Here is an 18,495-nt window from a genome sequence, read left to right as displayed (position 1 = left end):
GGAAAAGGTGTCGCTCCTCTCTCTCTGGTTGCTGCATTTGCCTTTTAAGGAAACCTGATTTACAGTTAAGTGTTTTGGAAGATGGGCAAAAGACCAAGGCGAGTGCTACCAGTGCCAAGGAGAAGCGGGAAATGAGGGAGAGGATAAGCTGAAGGAAATATCTCTCTGCTTTTAAACAGAGAAGGAAAACAAATTGGAAATGTGGGTGGGGAGAGATGAAAGCACCTACGTCATTGCAAAGCAAGGGCTCTAGAGTAAAAAAGAAAAAAAGATGGTGTGGTGAAAGCTCGTGTTCTGATAACTTCAGTAGCTTGATATCCACAAAAACGCAGCTACGTGCTGCTGCTATGCTGCCTTTGCTTCTGACCTTCCCCATTGCTTTTTCCCTCTCAGGCTGGGTGTTAGCTCTGCCTGCCTGGCTGTCTCAGTGTTAGCAGTGGGGACAGGAATGGTCACACTCCAGCCTTTCCTCTCCTGGTTGGCAGCTCTCTTCCTCCTTCCCTACATGGCAGGCTGGAGGGCAGCGTGGGGCTGCTGCCTGGGGGCACTCTGCAGCCTGCCCTCGCTGTGGGGTGAAATCCTGCCCAAAACCTCACCGATCCCTTGCCCTTGGTGACAGTGATGCCATTCTGGCACTGAGAGGAGAGGTGGAGAGGCCTATCTGCAGGACCCAGGTGTGATCTTCAGCACAGAGGGTGATGTAGTCCATCTCTCCATGCCAGCAGGTGCATCTCCCATCTTGCTGCTGCTTTCCTCTGTGTTCATACCCCCATGGTGGCAGCTGAACACTTGATACTCACATATGTGGTGCACAGGTGTGAGCCACCAACCCACCCTCCTGCCTCCACACCTGAAACATGCCTTTCTGCCTTGGGTCAAGCCCTGACTGGTATTTTGAGAAGCAAGAAGTATCAACTGTCTCATCCCCAGTCCTTTCTTGTTCATCGCTAGTCACAGAAACAAGTATGGTTTCCCCACTCTGGCTCACAGAGGGACTTTGGCATAATCAGACATCTGACTTTGGCCCTGTTGTTTCACTGTCATGACTTGACTTATTCTTTCCTCTCTCCAGGGGAGATACAACTTCCAGTTCACAGTTAACGTACAAGCAAGTCTGTGGTTTGAAATCAAAGGTCCGTTTGTCCCAGCATCATGTTTCTCTAATGGCGAACAGCAGCTGCTTGGGGAAGAGTATAAGCGCAGGGTGAATGTTTAGTCCTGCCTCCTCAGAACTGCTCTCCCAACCTCCAGCAGTTTGTGGTCTCTGTCTTTTGTACTTGGTGACTCTCTGATGTTTTGAACACCAAGATCATGTCTTTTAACCCCTTATTTTCTCTTGTGAGGCCCTTCCTATTTTATTCAGAGCTGTCTTTTTTGCTTAAGAATCTTTGGTGAGGAACCTCACTGAGTAACTTTGGACAACCTGATCTGTAGTTACTCATATCTGTTATGAAACCTTATTAGAAATTGGTGTCCTTTCTGTCCTCTGGCATTGAGACAGTTTGTATAAGAGATTATAGATGACAGTTTGTAGTCATTTCACCTATGATATATGATGTATTGACTATGTACTACTGTTACTTACTATGTATTACTCTTCTCTTTGCCGATTTTTTCTATGGTCTCATTTACTGATACTTCAATTTGAGACCAATGCTGCGAGTGTCCCATAAAAGAGAGTTGCTGCAGGGAACAGTTCTTTTACCCAGTTTGATTTCTTACTGGTAATGCTTCACAGCTGGCCTAGGTAAGAGTCTAGGATGTTTAAACAATGTTACACCGTTGCCTCTCTGAAATGAGTGAAGCTCAGAAACCAGCTTTTCTAAAATATTGCTTTGGTTTCCAGAAGTAATTTTTCAGTTCCCAAAAATGTCGTTTAAGCCTATGTTTATTTTTAAAGGAGAGAAACAAGCAACAGCTGATATTCTGGTCAATTTATAATTGCACCATGCAGAACAGAAGAACTGAGATCGAACTCATTGGGTGGTCTTAAAAACTTGGAGCCCTTGTTGCAACTATGAAAATATTAGAAAAATTTACATTGGCATTAAAATTCAATTGAAATGCCATCTGGTTAACCTTTACACCCTTTCCCATGTAATTTAATTGTAAAGAAACAAAACACAATTATAAAGTAATACTGTGTTCAAAGAGAACAAGGTCTGGAGCAAAAGGTAGTATGTTCTAATAGCCCAACAGACCATTTTTGGTTGTAGCTTAGACAATCACAACTACAGCACCATCATCACAGATTCCTTTTCATCCTCTTCAGTACTAATTTTTCAACTGAGCTGTTGTTCTGGAGAAAAAAAATACAGTATTCTTTTAAAAATAATGTCTGTGCTTTGCTCTAAATTTGCCTTAAAATGTTATACATAATCCAGATCACCCTGTAAAACCCATTCACACAGAGGCAGGCAGGAGCAGGAGCAGCAGCAGGAAGGCACTGGCATGGCTGGCAGCACAGTGCGTCCTTGTGCGGAGCGAGCGCTGCTGAGCTCGCAGGAAGCGCCGCTGCCAAATTGGCTCAGCCCCACGGACCATGGCCTGAGCCCAGGGAGGATACTTCAGAGCTGGGCATGGGCAGGCTGTCAAATCATTCAAATCTGCACTTGTTTTGCCTTTTTCCAATAGCTGCTAGTTACTGAAATCGATTCCTAAAAATAAAATTATTGCTTCAAGAAATAAAGGAAGAACTGCTTAGGTTCTTGCAATCTCCAGCAAGGTTTCTGTTCCTGGCCTCTGGGGAGGACTGAACACTGCTGGTTTTATCAGAGCAATTTCTGAACTCTAAAATAGGGTTTGAGTTTTCACTTACAAAATCTGTAAAAGGAAATACGCTAGTACTTGATTTTGATGTATGACATCAGAAAAATCCTTATTTACTTCTTGATAGGATATCTTGGAGAAAACTGTATGCCTCCTAAATTGGAATTAAAATCTTATAATTCAATTAATTGTTTCTCTAACTGACTTCTGGCAGTTGCCAAGCATGAATAATTAAATCATCTCTCCTAAGATGTGTCAGAAAAATACCACTTTTCAGAGTCTCCATCAAAACTTGACAAAGCATTAAAGCAGCTGCCTGCCACTGCGGGCCCTGACTGCTAATTAGGAGAAGAGAGGACGGTTTTCAGTGTCACCCCTGAAGTTCCCAGAGAAGAATAAAGAATATTAGAGGTTTGTCAGCACAGCCTGTGGCCAAGGTAGAAAATCTACATACATCTTCTGGCCATAAAATCTGTTCATTTCTTCTACAGAAGCCACTGTTACAGAACTGAAGTGTCTTTTCCTCTGTCACCATGAACAGATTGTTACACTTGAGAAAGTCTGCAGTTTTGCATAAAAGCATCCCAGCTGAAATGTATTTCCATAGCCAAGTACTGTGGGGAGGAAGAAAGTTTGGAGAGGGCCTTCAGGTCATTTTCCAAAGCACACATCTTGCCATTGAAAACACTCTCCAACTTCATTGCCGCTTCGTAGCTCTCTTGTCTACTGGCACGGGTAGGTGTCGGAGGGTGGCTGGGGTCTGCTGCAGACTTGCTCTCCATCTCCCCTCCCTCCGTGGTTCCTCCTGCTGCCAGTAGTTCCTTAGGCTGGGTTCCTGTGGGCTGGGGTGAGGAAGAGCCCAGGATGGATGCACAGTGCTTGGGGGATTCAGTATATCAAGACCTGTTAGTTCCAGGGCAACTCTTTGCAGGTAAACAAAGTGGCTGCAGCACATTTTCTCCACCCAGAAATATTTGATGAGGCGAATATGCTTCAGCAAGTTAAAGTGACATCAATCATCCCAAACACCTAGGAGTTCTATCTTACTTGTTTTGTTGTTGGCTCATAAGGAGAGAGCACTGATATGTTAAATGTTTCCTAAGCCAAAAAAGAAGAAAAAAAAATCTATTCACTGCAGCCTGAATACCTTTGATTTATTAATCTCTGATTCATCCTGACAGCTACTTAAGAATTCATGTCAAACTCTGCATTAATCTGGGCCAGAAAAAGAAATGTGTTAGGTAACAAGAGTACCACAAAATGCAGTTACAATTGTGGGTGTGTTTAATGAAAGGCATCATTAGCATTTAACTTGCCAGAGAAATATCAGTACATATTACCAGTTACTTTCTCTTTTTTGAATCCTGTTGAAAAAGTGTGTACGTGGGCATAGAAATGCATCTCTGACATTGATGTCTCATTACAGTATTTCCCTTCTTTAATGTGTATAGTTTTCATGTATGTTGGAGCTTCTTGTGTGTCATTAGATACTGAAAATGAGGTGATACAAACATTTTATTGTATAAGGGAGGAAAGGAAAATAAATCACTTTGTCTTTTTTATATTATTTTCTTCCCAATATTGAGCATATTTGAGATTAAAAACTTAGCTTAATGACTTGGTTGATCAAATAACTTTCACTATAGTGCCTTGGAGAAATCATAAACTCAATAAAATGTTTTTTAAAAAAATTCTGATTATTATTTCTGCTGATTTTTTTTTCTAAGAATGATTTATTATAAATGGTAATGTTTTCCAAGAAAATAACCAGATAACCTGAAATTTGAATATATTAAGGGTTTAAATAAATAAAAGCAGATGCTTTCCTCTTGCAATAGCTGTGTCTCCTGCTTTGCATTTCTAAATGCAGTTTTACTTAGCATATATCCATGGCAATTTACTTAGTATCTTGTGTTTTTTTAGGTATCCTAAGAGGCCCTAGGGCCAAAGTGGCAGTAGACCATCCTGGCAGAGAGATGTAAGGAGGGAGTAGAGAAGGGAGGCATGTGGCTGCACTCCTGTTCAAACCCAGTTATGTTTCCACCATGAATCGAAGCCAGAAAGCTGCACTGTAGCTTAATCAGAAAGGGCAGGTGTTGAAAAACAGGAATGAGCTTAAATGTATGCAGGAGATTACAATTTTTTTTTCTCCCCTTCTTTTTCATTGCTTCAGTATTAAAGAAAGATAGGACTTTACTGTGGAGTGCTTGTTTTATTATTACAAAAATATTATTTCATAATTGAACAATTGAGTATGATTCTTTACTTGCAACATGTCATATCTGGCTTGCACCCATTATTTACAGTTCTTCAGAAATATACTAGGCTGTATGCACTTGAATTAAATGTAATTAAGTATGTTGCTAAAGTTTTTAAAGAACTTTAAGATTCAAGGTAATTAAACAGTTAAGATACTGCCTAGATTTTCTATTGAAAATGTTTTTGTCTGTATCTCCCGTTTTTATAGGCTTTCAGGTAACATCATTCATACAGTGTCCGAGGCATGACTGAAGATAATGTTAGAGGTCTGTACTGTACAAGTGAGTGCGTCAGAATGGTGGCTTTTGAGAGGAGTTGATTAAATTCATTTTGTATTTTTTGGCTGTGGGATTTTTTACTGTGGGTTCTTTTTGGATATGTGCGAGGTGGTTGCTTTGGTTTTCTTGTAGAGGGATTTAAAAATTTGTATTTTCTTTAAAGAAAAGAACAAAGGAAGGCATATGGACAGCTAAGCACTGCTCCAGACAATTTGTCTTATTGACTGCAGGAAAATTACTGGCATGGCACCAGTGCCCTTGTCAGCCACTTTGAGATTTGGCAAATTCTCCCTGGGCTGTTAGGGTAATGTTTGTATTAGCCTTTTGGAATAAACAGGTATCAGAAGAGTTGCAAAGGTAGATTTATCTTGGCTGCTGAAGGTGGGCTTTTAGTAGATAAATAAAGGGAAATAGATGAAAATTATTAATGCTTTGTGGAAGAGCATCAGCAGAAAGGTTAAGTTTCCTATCACAGATGTCTAAAACTCTTGACTCAGCCAAACTATTGGTTTCTCCCTATTCATTGGCTGGCCTGTTCATAATCAGGAAAGCGTTGTGATGGAAAGTCTCCTGCACGAGAAGAAGAGTGGTGCAGTTTGCGCTTCTACTCCAAGACTTGAGAGAGGAGGGTTCAGTTCCCAGCTTTGCAGCAGATTTCGTGCGTGAGTAGCAACAGTCTGTCACAGCTATTTCAGTACCTCCAATTGATCCAGGCACCCAACAAAATTTGATAAAACTTTCTACTACAGTTAGCATTTTCCATTGAATACCACACACTTGTCCACTTTAGCATATCTGAAAACCTGCTGGACACCTCCTGGCCTTTGGCATCTAAATACCTTTGAAAACCTGGTTAATACCTCCCAGGGGTTTTCTGCGGAGAAATGTCTGAGCTGGACCATGGGGACCAGGGCACAGTGCTGCACCAGTTAAGCTTGGGTTGGATATCAGCTTGGAGGGGGATGCTGTTGGAAACGCAAGTCGCCCTCGGACATCTCCATTTGCGGCCAAGCAATCCCTTCCCACCTCCACAAATGTCCCAAGGCAGGCAGCGCTTTGTCCTCCTGCCACAGTCAAAATACAGGTAGCTGTGGGGTTAACAACATGCTGGCTGACTTCCTGGGATTTCAGCTGAAGTTCTGAAACCCCACCCCAGCATCCTCTCTCTGACTTCAGACACCCCCAGTTTGTACCTTTCCTTCTAAATGCCGGTTTGTGGTCACTTCATATGCAGTTGTCTCTAGCATGTTTCTACATGAAAATACATTTTGTTTGTCCTTAGCCACTTAGTACAAATCAGGATTTGACTATTGCAAAACATAGCTTAGGTGTAAAAATTGTCTACATACTTGAAGTGGAACAGAATATCACTAATATTCAACCATAAAGCAGTGATTGTTTATTTGCAAAGCCAGAAAAGGCATTTAACAAGCTGCCCAATCCCAGATAATTTCAGACTATATTTGTCATGTACATAGGGGACATCAAATTATGAAAGGAAAATAGTTTCAGCAGCGTGTGGTGCAAGTAAAATGAAATAGCACTGTACAGCAAGAAAAGCTGGTACTTAGTTGAGGCTTGACAGATCGGTGGAGGGCCCATTTCACAGGGTCGTGGCTTCAGAAAGATTGACAGGACTGTAGGAAGTCCCTGGCTATCCCATCAGTGGACACCCCTTTGCCACCTCAGCTGTGCTGACTCGTTTCCTTGTGGGGCCATGCTACAAACTGTGTTGGCGGCTGAACCGGGTTGTAGTAGTGTTTTTTGTGGAATAAAACAGAGCTCTTGACTTAAAACTTGCATCAGTTGGCAAGTCCAGCTCCCAACAGGGGCTCCCAAACATCTGCGTGGGCTTGGGCTGTGGGGAACCTCTGGTGGCCGGGACCGTGTCAAGCTGCTCTTGTCCCTGCAGGCTTCTCCTGTTGCCAGCTCCAGGCAAGGGCAGTGATGCTTTGTCACCTTTGGGCAATGAAACCACGTGGAGAGCTGTGATTGAAAGTGTTTCTGGTCTGAATGTGGAGTTTGGAGGGGCTTCTCTGACAGATTCGTGACTCTGCAATGGGCTATGATAAATGCAGATGTGGTGTTGGATGGAAGGATGGTGGCTGCAGCATGTCTCCCTTTCTGCAATGCTTACAGCAATATCACCTAGGTATGCCTCAGTAGTGCTGGAAATCTGTGTTAATGTCGACTCATGAAACACATTTTACATATTTCGCCGAGATTAGTTTATAGAAACACACTGTGTAACTGATTCCAGTTGAGACCTTTACCAGATTCACCTGACTTACCTCTTGGTGAAAACCAGCAGGAGAAAAGGGAGCCTTTTTATAACTCTTTTGCCCCCTCTCTCCTTTATTTTTGGCCCTCTCCTCTTTTCATTTTATTTATTTATTTATTACATGGCAGTCACTTGTTTTCCTAAAGGTTTCTTTTCTCTCTCTCCTGCCTGATAGGCCTAGAAGATGTTGTAGCAATAATGATTCCTGAACCCAAAGGAAAAGAGATAGTGAGCCTCCTGGAGAGGAACATTACTGTGATGATGTACATAACCATCGGGACGCGCAACTTGCAGAAGTACGTCAGCCGGACCTCTGTGGTGTTTGTCTCCATCTCCTTCATTGTGCTGATGATCATCTCGCTGGCATGGCTGGTCTTCTATTACATCCAGCGATTCCGCTACGCAAATGCAAGAGACAGAAATCAGGTGAGCAGTGCTGGAACAGCTGCTTGTGTTTCCAAAAAAAATCACCATGGGATTCAGCTTAAAAGTAAAATTTGAGGAAATTGTGAATGTGTGGTCAAAACAAAACAAAACACAAGAAAGTGAAAAGAATGGGGATGTAAAAATGCCTGTGTTTGGGAAAAGTCAAGACTTCTGTCAATATAGATGGGATTCAGGAAAAAATAAATTAATAAATATAGTGTGTATATATATTATGTTATATGTATTATGCTGTTTGTCCTCTGTGAAAAACACACACAAAAAAGGCAGAAAGTTAATGATGTTTATTAGCTAAAAGATTGCCTTGTTACATATAGCCAAGTGCCATAGAAATGTATATAGCTAACGACCCTTGAGATCAAAATGATGACTAAACTGTGATGAGGTATGTGAATGTCTGTGTGTGGAAACAAGGGTTCACAGTAAGTGAGGAAAGAAAAAAAGAACAGAAAGTGTTTTTATTTAATAATTCATTTAATAATTTCATTTAATACTTCTTTAGAATGGTCTTGGGCCTGAAAGGCAAATATGTCTCTGTTCATTTGACAATGATCATTGAGCATCTAAGTGCTGTAGGGATAGCCACCAATATTATTTTGGTTTTGGCATCTTGTCCAAACCCCCTGAAAGAGAGACAAAACCTATAGAGCTGGAAAGAAGTCAACAGCAGTGGGAATGAGCCCTAGTTCCTGAGGCCCTCTGGATTTATACAGCACTGTGCATCTTTGTGGTAGTTCAGCAATGAATAATAATAGCAATGATAATAATAAACTTAATCTTTTCTTGTCTGGATGCGACTATCAGCATCAGCAGAACTGTGAAGCTGATGCTTCTACATTTCATTCTAATGGTACAGGAGAAAATGTTATCAGTGTATGAAATCTGAGGAGATAACCATTTTGCTGCAGGGAAAAAAGTGCACTGTAATTCAGAGATGTTTCTGGACCCCCTAATAAATTACCCTTGGGGCAGGGGGAGGGTTGCCTTGCTTGCTGTGCAGAGAAAGTAAAACTGAGAGTGTCAGTGATCATCTTGTAGAAAAAAGCACTGCCATACACTATGTAACTTAACATATAGGGATCCCTCACCCTGCCCCACTGAAATTCAGGCATCCTCCGAGCTAGGAAATGGCTGCTCTGTATTTTCAGACACAAAGAATATATTTTCCTTTTAAATATACAGTTTGAAATTTTAGATAGCAAGAATGAGACTATCCCAGCTGGAATTTGAACATCACTGGCAGCAGATTCGCTTTGAGTGTAATGACTGTGATAATTTTTAGATGCTTTGGCTGCAAAAGCACATGTGCCTAATTTATGTCTGTGAGTACTGTAAGCGTGCTTTCAATCAAGTAATTATTCAGGCAGATTAGCAGAGTAAATAGACATACATAAACATGAAACCCAGCAAAATGAAAAGCTCATTCAGGTAATATGCTATAGTTTGGAATTGATAGGTTTCTATGTTTCAAGCAGACTTCCTTTTCAGTATTTTCTTTCCAAAGTTTGAACAAACACATGCACAAGCAATTTTCCTGTGCGGAGGTTTTAGTAACTTTGCTATTATACTGGTAATAGTTGTTGATGATCTCTTCTGTTCTTCAGAAGAATAAGAAAACATGCCTCCTAATCAAGGCCATTTTTTTTTTTTTTTTTTTTTTTGCCAAAAATGTAGTAAATATATGGGGCAAACTAGAATTTTGTCACGGCCTTTCTTCATCCAGTTTTGCCTGACATCTCTAACCTCTTTATTAGCTCTTTTCATATGAAGAATGGTAGTGATGTACAGACAAAGCTCTACCATTTGTGTTAATGAGTTGCTGTGGTTTGGTTTTTTTCTTTTTTAGTCCTAGTTATGGAATACAATGACGTAGGTAGTTCAGAAGAGCTCAGCTTGCTCTTGCCCTTTCCCAGAGGGTTTCTCTCTGTTTTGGTTTGTTGGGTTTTTTTAAATTTGACACATTTTCTTGTGGCACAAGGATAGGATCACAAAGTTCTATGTCAATATCTTGGATATTCAGATATATACAAGAAAAATTGTTCACGTTGCTTTGCTGGAGCAAGATTCTTTTGTCACTACAAAAGCTTTTACCACTAGAACTTGTACATCTGTTTGTATGAAGGTATTATGCTTACTTGTTGGAAAAACTCGTGTGTGTCATAAGCACCTTCACTGCTGGCCAGCTTTAGGAAAGATGCTTCCTTCTATTTGTATTTTATGTACTCAGGCTAAAGTTTATCCAAAGGTTGAAATGTTTGGATAAAAAGAGCATGAAGTGAAGGGGGAGCCAGCTGGCCTATTCAAAGTTGTGCTAGCAGTTCCTACCCCACAATACAATAAAATCTAACTGTGCAGACTGACTGCCCTGTTCTGAAAGTGCGAAAAAAGTGACTTATTTATTAGACTTCAGTTACAATAACATTTAAAAAAAAAATTAAAAGCTTAAATTCATATTGACCTCTGAGTGATTTAAAATCCCACAGTTTTAAAACAAGAGCTTGTGAGGGCCTATGTTTTCTGTGTCAAATAAAAACCTATGCCTACTTCTTTGTTAACCTCTGTCATGCATGCCCTTCCTAGGTTTGACTGATACTGGAGTTGCTACCAGGAGCAGTTCAGCCTCCTCTGGATTGGTAGTCTGGGTTCTGTACTGAGGGAATAGGACAATGTGGCTGACTGCAAAATATGATTGGCAGAAAAAGCCCTTATCTCCAAGCAGGAGGGGTGTCGCACTGTTACATGAAAACAAGATTCTTACCTTGGTCACTCCAAGTCTTCCTAAGTTATCTTACATTTTGCCTCTTCCAAGCTGACCCATTGCAACTCTGTCTTCCTTTCATGAAAAACATGGTGTATCCTTTTGTCAAGCCTCATAACCACCTTTGCCTCCTTGTCCTCTTTTATATAGTGATCTTCCTTTCCAGGTCCACTTCCCTTCTTGCACACAGTATAAGTTGCTGATCAAATAGTAAAACCCAAAAGGAACTGATTTAATTATTCATCAAGAAAGCAACTAGTCCAGCTAGTGAGAGAGGCAGCCAGAAAGACTGAAGAGTCTCCTGAAGTCATCCTGTGACTCCCCAGTGAAATGGAACCTGGATATACAGCATGTACATTTTCAGCCACCACTCTTCCTCACCATGTGTACAACATCCAGATCCATGTGCTAGAAGGAAGAAACAGCTCACTCCAGTTAAGTGCTTGATTTTGATGAGTGGAGAATCAGGACTTCAAGGATTCTCACTGAATGCCCTTGCCCATTCATCCCAACTTGGCTGGTAATTAATGCAGTGGAGTGGAAAACAATCTTCCATTATGGGCTTGTGCACCTGCAGCCAAGGTGCCAGCTACAAATATGGTCAGAATTCAATTTTTATTTTAATGCACTTAAGTTCTAAGAGTATCTCTAGCACAGATGACTGTATGGTGCATGTAGAAGTAGGAGATAGGTAGTAATATTCACATGGATGAAAATCCAAGGCCTCCTTTTTTTTTTTTTTCCCCACCTAACAAGATATCCAGGAAATAGGTGGTTGCCCTGATGATACGCCCTTTTGATATTTGTGTAAGGAAGGCATAGGCAATCTGCTTCCTCAGCAGCTTGTTCCTGGAGCCCTCCTGAAGATGAGTTTCTCTGTGAAAGACTGGGAATTGTTTGCATGAAGAGACATTGGGTTGCAAAGCTAATTGAAAGCAGTTTGGAATTGCATGACAAGTTAAGTCCTAGAGATAATTCAGCAAAATGTGACTTGCTGTCTCAGCCCTGCAACAGGCAGGGGACAGGCTTAAAAAAAATCAAAAACAAGCTGTCAGTGTGTCAGATTTCGTATTTCACCAGTAACAGTAGAGTTCCCTTTTGTCATCTGTGAGATGGGAAGATGACAAGGGGATGGTGCTTAAGTGCAAGACCTATTGACCGTATTTCTTCCGTGTCATTTTTTCCCATTGGTTTCTTGTTAAGAATAAGTTTTCTGTAAAGTCATTTTGAAACTAGGTGGGCTCCATGAGTTTTGCAGGATAGTGAAAGCCAAAGCAGGACGCGATCACACTGGGGCTGAGGAGGGTCCTGTACGTCCCGGGTTAATCTCCACTGAAGGTTCTACTTTAGTATGTGGCTAGCAGCATGTGGAGTGTCAAGCAATTATCTAAGAAGGAAGACTGCTGGCTTTGAAAGACAGTTTTGGGCCATTGAATAAAGACATCAGTCTTTGAAGCACTCTTGGGACATTGCTTCTCATGATGGAGTCTGCAAATTGAATTGTATTTGTGGTACAGGAGATGCACCTGATACCTTGTCCTGATGGTGCGCTTCATTCTGCACAAGGCAGAAGGTGATCTCTTCCCTGCAAAGGTGATAGTTTAGTAAGACCATGTGTTGGGTTTGGGGGGGAAAGCATTTTTTTTTTGGTAGTAGGAGAAGGTCCACCTTGTGATAAGCTTACAGAGCTCCCCTGGCTCCAAAGACATAGCCCCCAGCTCAGGCTGGGCCAACGAGCACTAGAGAAACTCCTCTGCGAATTCGTATTTGTGAGGGGAAGAACTGTCTTGAAAAGAAGTAGGTGTGGTGAGCCTGGAGGAGAGGCCATTGACCTGAACAAAAGACGACCATCGGCCTAAACAAAGGACAGACAGACACAGAGAGAGCTTTGTTGCTGGAGGAAGGAGGAGGAGCGGGAGGACAGAGAACCTCAGACAGCCAGTTCAACCACATAGAGGAAGGAGAAGACAAAGGAGGTCCCTGCAGCCCATGGAGCTTAAATGGTGGAGCAGAGACCCACATGCAGGCCATGGAGGACTCCACACTGGAGCAGAGAAGCTGAGCCTGAGGGCAGGTGTGACTGAATTGAGACCCCAAGAGTCACTTGGTGCCAGAGCGGGGGTGGACCCCCAGAGTGGAGGGTGAGTCTGTAGCCCGTGGATGTCCCCATGGTGGAGCTGGGAGCTGAGCCCAAAGAGGTCTGTGACTCCATGGGAAGCTTGCCATGGAACATCTTGTTCCTGGGCTTTCATGCTGGGAAGAGCAACAGAGGTGAACTGACTGAACCCCCATTCCCTGTCCCCCTGTGCCCCTCGGGGGGAAGGTAGAGACATTGGGAGCAAAGTGATTTGAGCCTGGGAAGAAGGGAGGGGTGGGGGAAGGTGCTGTAAGATGTGGTTGTTCTGTCTCACTGTGCTACTCAGATGAACGGCAATGAATTAAATTGATTTTTCTTCCCCAAGTGAGTCTGTTTTGCCCATGACCATAACTGGTGAGTGAGCCGTCCCTGTCCTTCATTCCTAATCCTGTGTCCCCTTTGTTGTGTCTCCCATCCCATCTCACCGGGTGGGGGGAGTGAGTGCAGGACCCCATGGGCCCACTGTGGGTCAAACCACCACAGGCCATTAAGAGAGAAGCACTTAGCATTATTTCTCTTCCACAGCTTCTGTGGTCAGTTACTTCCTCAGGAACAGACGAGTGCCACTTTCCGTGCTACTGTCCATCCTTTTTAACTTGTATCACCATCTCCACAAGACCACTGCATCTGATATGCTTAACTCCTTCCAGACCAGTACTGAATGTTGCAGCCTTGCTAATGAGATTATGAGATTTATGACTGTAAATCTATAAGCCTCACTTTAAACCCCTAAACTATTGTAATGCCTCTTATCTTTTAGGGGAAATAATTGGTTAGTGATAGCATGCCTTTCATTCAAACAGAAGAATCCTTTGAAAGTGTGACTTTACTCCAAGATATTCCTGTTCTTTCAAAAACTAAATTATTCTCATTTGCATGTAAGTCGTGAACTTGTCTATTTAAGATAGATAAGAGAAAGCAAACATGAAAACAAGCAGATCAAAGATGTACATGAGTCTTTAATCTTGTCCTTTCTCCTTGAAGAATGTGCAAAAAAGAACTGAGACATTTTGTTAGTTTAAGTAACAATAATGATTAAAAGGAATCATAAGTCCTGAAGCAGGACATAATGGCTCTTGTATTGCTGTATGTTATCAGTCTGTCTTTGATTTACATTAAATAAACAAATAGCTGGCAAGAAATATTTGACTCTCATCTGATTCCTTTATTTAAGAGAAACTGTGAGAAAAATGTATGACAAAAGATATTGATACTCCCCAATGTGTAATAATTAGTTATGCTAGAAAGCTCCTATGTAGATCTCATATGGTAGCCAAGAACGTTTTCGCCTCTTTAGCCAGATCTGAAATTGCTGTCTGCTTTCAGTATTGCATGTATTTTGTCAGTCTTCCATGTCTTTCCAATCCAATGAGTTTACTCTCTAAATTTAATTTGCTGGGTTTAATTGAATCTGAAGAACAAAGTGGTAATTTATTAATTGTATCTGTATGGTGATTAGGTCTCAATTTACAAACTACATCCAGCTTCCTTCTATTTTTGGTTTCATGCTCTCACTGCCTCCACCTGGAAACCTTTCTTGCTGACAGGCCCCTCTGAACTCCAGCACAGGCGGTGTTCCCAGCCCTAAAAGTTGAATGTCTTCTGAGTCACCAAAGATCCTAAGTGTCCCTCCTATTTAACAACACATTGCTGGAAATATGGATGGGGAGGGGAGGTGAAGAGAAGATTTTGTCATTTATTGATGGCAACTGGGGATTGTACTGTGTCATGAACTGTTATAAAACTGACAAGAAGACATCAGAGTAGGTGTTGCTGCATGAACCTGTATGAGAAAGGCATGAAAAAACTGGAAAGAGCCCAGAGAAGGGTCACCAGTATGGTCTGAGGACAGGAGTACATGACATCTGAGGAGAGGCAGAGGGAGCTCGACTTGCTAAGCCATGAGGGGAGCAGAGGAGGAGGAAGGGCTCTGCTTGCAGACTTCAGCTGCATAACGGGTGGTCGGAGAGGAGGCAGAGTCAGACTCTTCTCAGAGATGCACAGAGAAAGGACAAGGGTAATGGTCACAGATTACAAGGGAAATTCCATTTGTATGCTTTTTAAAAAAAAAAAAAAAAAAAAAGTCTGTGAGAGTGGTTTAGCACTGGAACAAATTATCTACAGGGGTTGTGAAATCTCCCTTCCTGGGGATATTCAAAACTTGACTGGACGCAGCTCTGACTTTGAAGTTGACCCAGCCTTGAGCCAGGGATGGGAGTACATGACCTCTCAAAGACCTTTCAAGCCTGTGAGTTTGTCTCCAGGTCGCCTTGTTGTTGGGTTAGCACAAGTGAGCAACAAGTCCTTGGAGCGATGATGTAGGCACCAGCTCAACAGCACAGGGTGCAGAGGTAGCTCTGCTGGCAGTGGTTATATGAACTGCCCCATCATCTTCTCAGCCTTTTGCAAGAGGCAGGCACCTCCATCTTCAGCATTTTGAGAACAGGGTGTTTTGCATCAGTCTGTTATTGCATACTTCAGTCCTGAGTGGCTGTGACTCTGCCAGTACAGGAACAGTGTTTTGGAAATACGGGAGAACAGTCAGAAACATGATGTGACAAGCAATTCATGTCCCACTGGAAGGAAAGATAGAAAGGCAAAGAACAAGCAAATGGTTACGTATAGATAGGATGTTACTGCAGGTAGATGTAGTGCTTTACCTGTAAGAAACTGCAGATGCTTTCACTTCATTTCTATATTTTGCATTGCTCCTGTAAAGTGGGCAACTCTATGTTGTAGGAAAAGAGAACAGCAGAGAATATTATTCGTGTTTTTCATGGTTAACAAATTAACAGCTCACTTTCAGCACTTGCATCTTGCTGAAGATTATGGAATAACCTAAGAATAAAGACCTTCTGAATCTTAAGTCCAGCGTTCACTCTGCTTACTAGCCCAGGTCTCATTTAAGAATGTATTTTTTACAAGTGTCATTTAAATAAAAATAATTTAAAAAAATAAAAAAAAGAGGGAAGAAGTAGGATACCTAAACAGTGGACTTGTTACATACATTGCTACTCACTGGAATAGTAGAGGTGCTGTAGTGTCACATCGTGATGGGCTCACATACAGTCTCTACTGGAACTCCATTAAAGTAGCTTTGCCTCATCGGCTGTGGGTTACCAGCCAGGCTAGAATACCTACTGTGCCCTTATTGTGAATAACAACATGACTGACCTCATCTGTTTATATTTATACAGCACTGTCCTGTTTCATGTACAGTTACTTCAGATTATTAAGAAGCCTAGGGAGAAAAGATGATGATTTCTGCATGAAGAGATACTTCTTGCTTAAGGGCAAATTTTGTATTACAGCGCCGGCTTGGAGATGCTGCAAAGAAAGCAATCAGCAAACTGCAAGTCAGAACAATCAGGAAAGGTGATAAGGTAATTTTTCAAATTGCATGTTAACAAATGAAACTCTGTGCTGAGGATTCCTTCAGACCGCTGGGACAATGAGGCAGAACAGAAATGGCAATTGCTTTTTCAGCTACGTGTCCTTCAGTTGAGGGAGGAACACTGGTAAGAAATTTACAGATGGAATGGAGTAGAGAGAGAAGGTGATTCTGTGAAGATACAGAAAATCCTGAAAGTTAAAACATACTAACTAAATCTGCGTGTTTCCCAGGGCAAGTTTCCAACTGGAAATATGTTGGAAAATCTGACTTGCTTGTCTTGAAATGCATTATTGGATTTGCAGCATGCATCAGTGACTGTTTTACATTGTCACATAGGCTCTTGTATGAAGAGACTGGCTGACAAAATAAAAACATTAAAATGATTCATGTTCTCTCTCCTGTAGGAAACTGAGACAGACTTTGATAACTGTGCTGTTTGTATTGAAGGCTACAAGCCCAATGATGTTGTCAGAATTTTGCCTTGCAGGTAAGTTGAAGGTTAAAGGTGCTTTCAGCTCTGATAGTCTCTCTACTTCTAGACAGGCTCTGTTGTCACAGTACCATACTGATGAGATTACCTGAGAGCTTGTAAAAGGGAAGGGTGACTTTATCATTTTGATTTATTCTAAATCTGTTCTATAAAGATATCTGAAATGCCTCTTTATTTGACATGAAGTGAAAGTAGTATTAATGGTGGTGAGAACCTGAGCTTAGCATGATAGTCAGAAATTTTATCTGACCTGAACCTATTACAAAGTCTTCAGTATGAGTTTTAAACTAAAGGTTTTGATTCCTCTATTTTGTTCACTGGTTTTATATCAGTCCAGAATAACTCCCTTAGAAGAATTTTCCCCTGACTTCAATGTGTGCCCTGAGCACGGAAGCTGGGGATAGAGCAGGCTTCTTCTGCTTCCCGTGGAGCCACTTTTTTTGCTGTCCTGGGCCATGCCCAGGCACTGAGAAAGGGATGATTTCTCTCAAAAAAGACCCCAGTCATAAAAAGGGGTGTGCTGAGTAGAAACATTAGAGCAAAAAGAGAATGTGACAAAGACCACATTATCTGGAGGCTGGAGCACCTCTCCTATGAAAACAGGCTGAAAGAGTTGGGGCTGTTCAGCCTGAAAAAGAGAAGGCTCCGGGGAGATCTTATAGCGGCCTTCCAATACCTGAAGGGGGCCTACAAGAAAGCTGGGGAAGGACTTTTCATAAGGGCAACTAATGACAAGACAAGGGGAAATGGGTTTAAGCTGGAAGAGGGCAGGTTTAGATTAGATATTAGGAAAAAGTTCTTCACTGTAAGGGTGGTCAGACACTGGAACAGGTTGCCCAAGGAAGTTGTTGATGCCCCCTCCCTGGAAGTGTTTAAGACCAGGCTGGATGAGGCTTTGAGCAACCTGATCTAGTGGAAGGTGTCCCTGCTGACGGCAGGGGGATTGGAACTAGATGATCTTTAAGGTCCCTTCCAATCCAAACCATTCTATGATTCTATGATTCTATGATTCTATGATTCTATGATTCTATGATCTGTTGCTGCCATGAAAATATTCTCAGGCGTGTGGGACATGGAGGTGACAAGAAGAGCTTTTGGGCTTGTTCTTTCTCTTTCCTTCCCCTCATGTGAACGTGCCCTGTGCAGCACATACGCTCGCAGTAATGTGACACAGGAGCACAGCCTCTTGCCACCCGTAACAGCTGTATTCATCTCTCAGTGCCATTGTGTTGTCATCTGTGAAGTGTTAGCTAATGAAGGATTTCTCTAAGGAAATCAATTTCTTAGGACATTTCCTAGGAGCAGAGGTTCCCCCAGGAGAACAAGAGCAAGTGTTTGATTTCCCTAGAAATAGAAATTTGTACATACAGAGCAGAGAGATTTTTTTTCAAATAGTTTCTTTCTTCTCCTGCAGGCATGTTCACTGGCTTGAGAAACTGAAATACTTGTTTCTTTTCCTGCTATGTTGTTCCCTAGTAGATATTTGACTGTTACAAGCTGTCCATTCCTGTTCATTCATGTGACTCATTAAATCTGTTTAATGCTATCACTAAATGGCAAACAAAATCCAGCAGATTAATCATAAATTTGACCTACTGTAAATCCCCCACAATGACAAATTGCATGTGAACTTTTTTTTTTTTTTTTTTTTTTTTACAAACAGAAACAAATGCATCACTTCATGA

General features: G+C 41.8%; 1 protein-coding gene across 1 annotated transcript in view; it reads left to right on the top strand.

Annotated features, from left to right (window-relative positions):
- Positions 1 to 7,758: 7,758 nt before the first annotated feature.
- RNF150 (ring finger protein 150) overlaps positions 7,759 to 18,495 on the top strand; it is a 49,341-nt gene continuing 38,604 nt past the window's right edge. Inside the window, exons 1-3 of the mRNA XM_010177918.1 lie at positions 7,759 to 8,013; positions 16,238 to 16,309; positions 16,725 to 16,807. Coding sequence (XP_010176220.1) covers positions 7,786 to 8,013; positions 16,238 to 16,309; positions 16,725 to 16,807 — 383 coding nt within the window. The 5' untranslated portion in view covers positions 7,759 to 7,785. The remainder of the gene's footprint in view (positions 8,014 to 16,237; positions 16,310 to 16,724; positions 16,808 to 18,495) is intronic.

Source organism: Antrostomus carolinensis, unplaced genomic scaffold (assembly GCF_000700745.2).
Source record: "Antrostomus carolinensis isolate BGI_N321 unplaced genomic scaffold, ASM70074v2 scaffold24661, whole genome shotgun sequence".
Lineage (NCBI taxonomy): Eukaryota > Metazoa > Chordata > Aves > Caprimulgiformes > Caprimulgidae > Antrostomus > Antrostomus carolinensis.
This window is presented reverse-complemented; position numbering and strand designations above follow the sequence as displayed.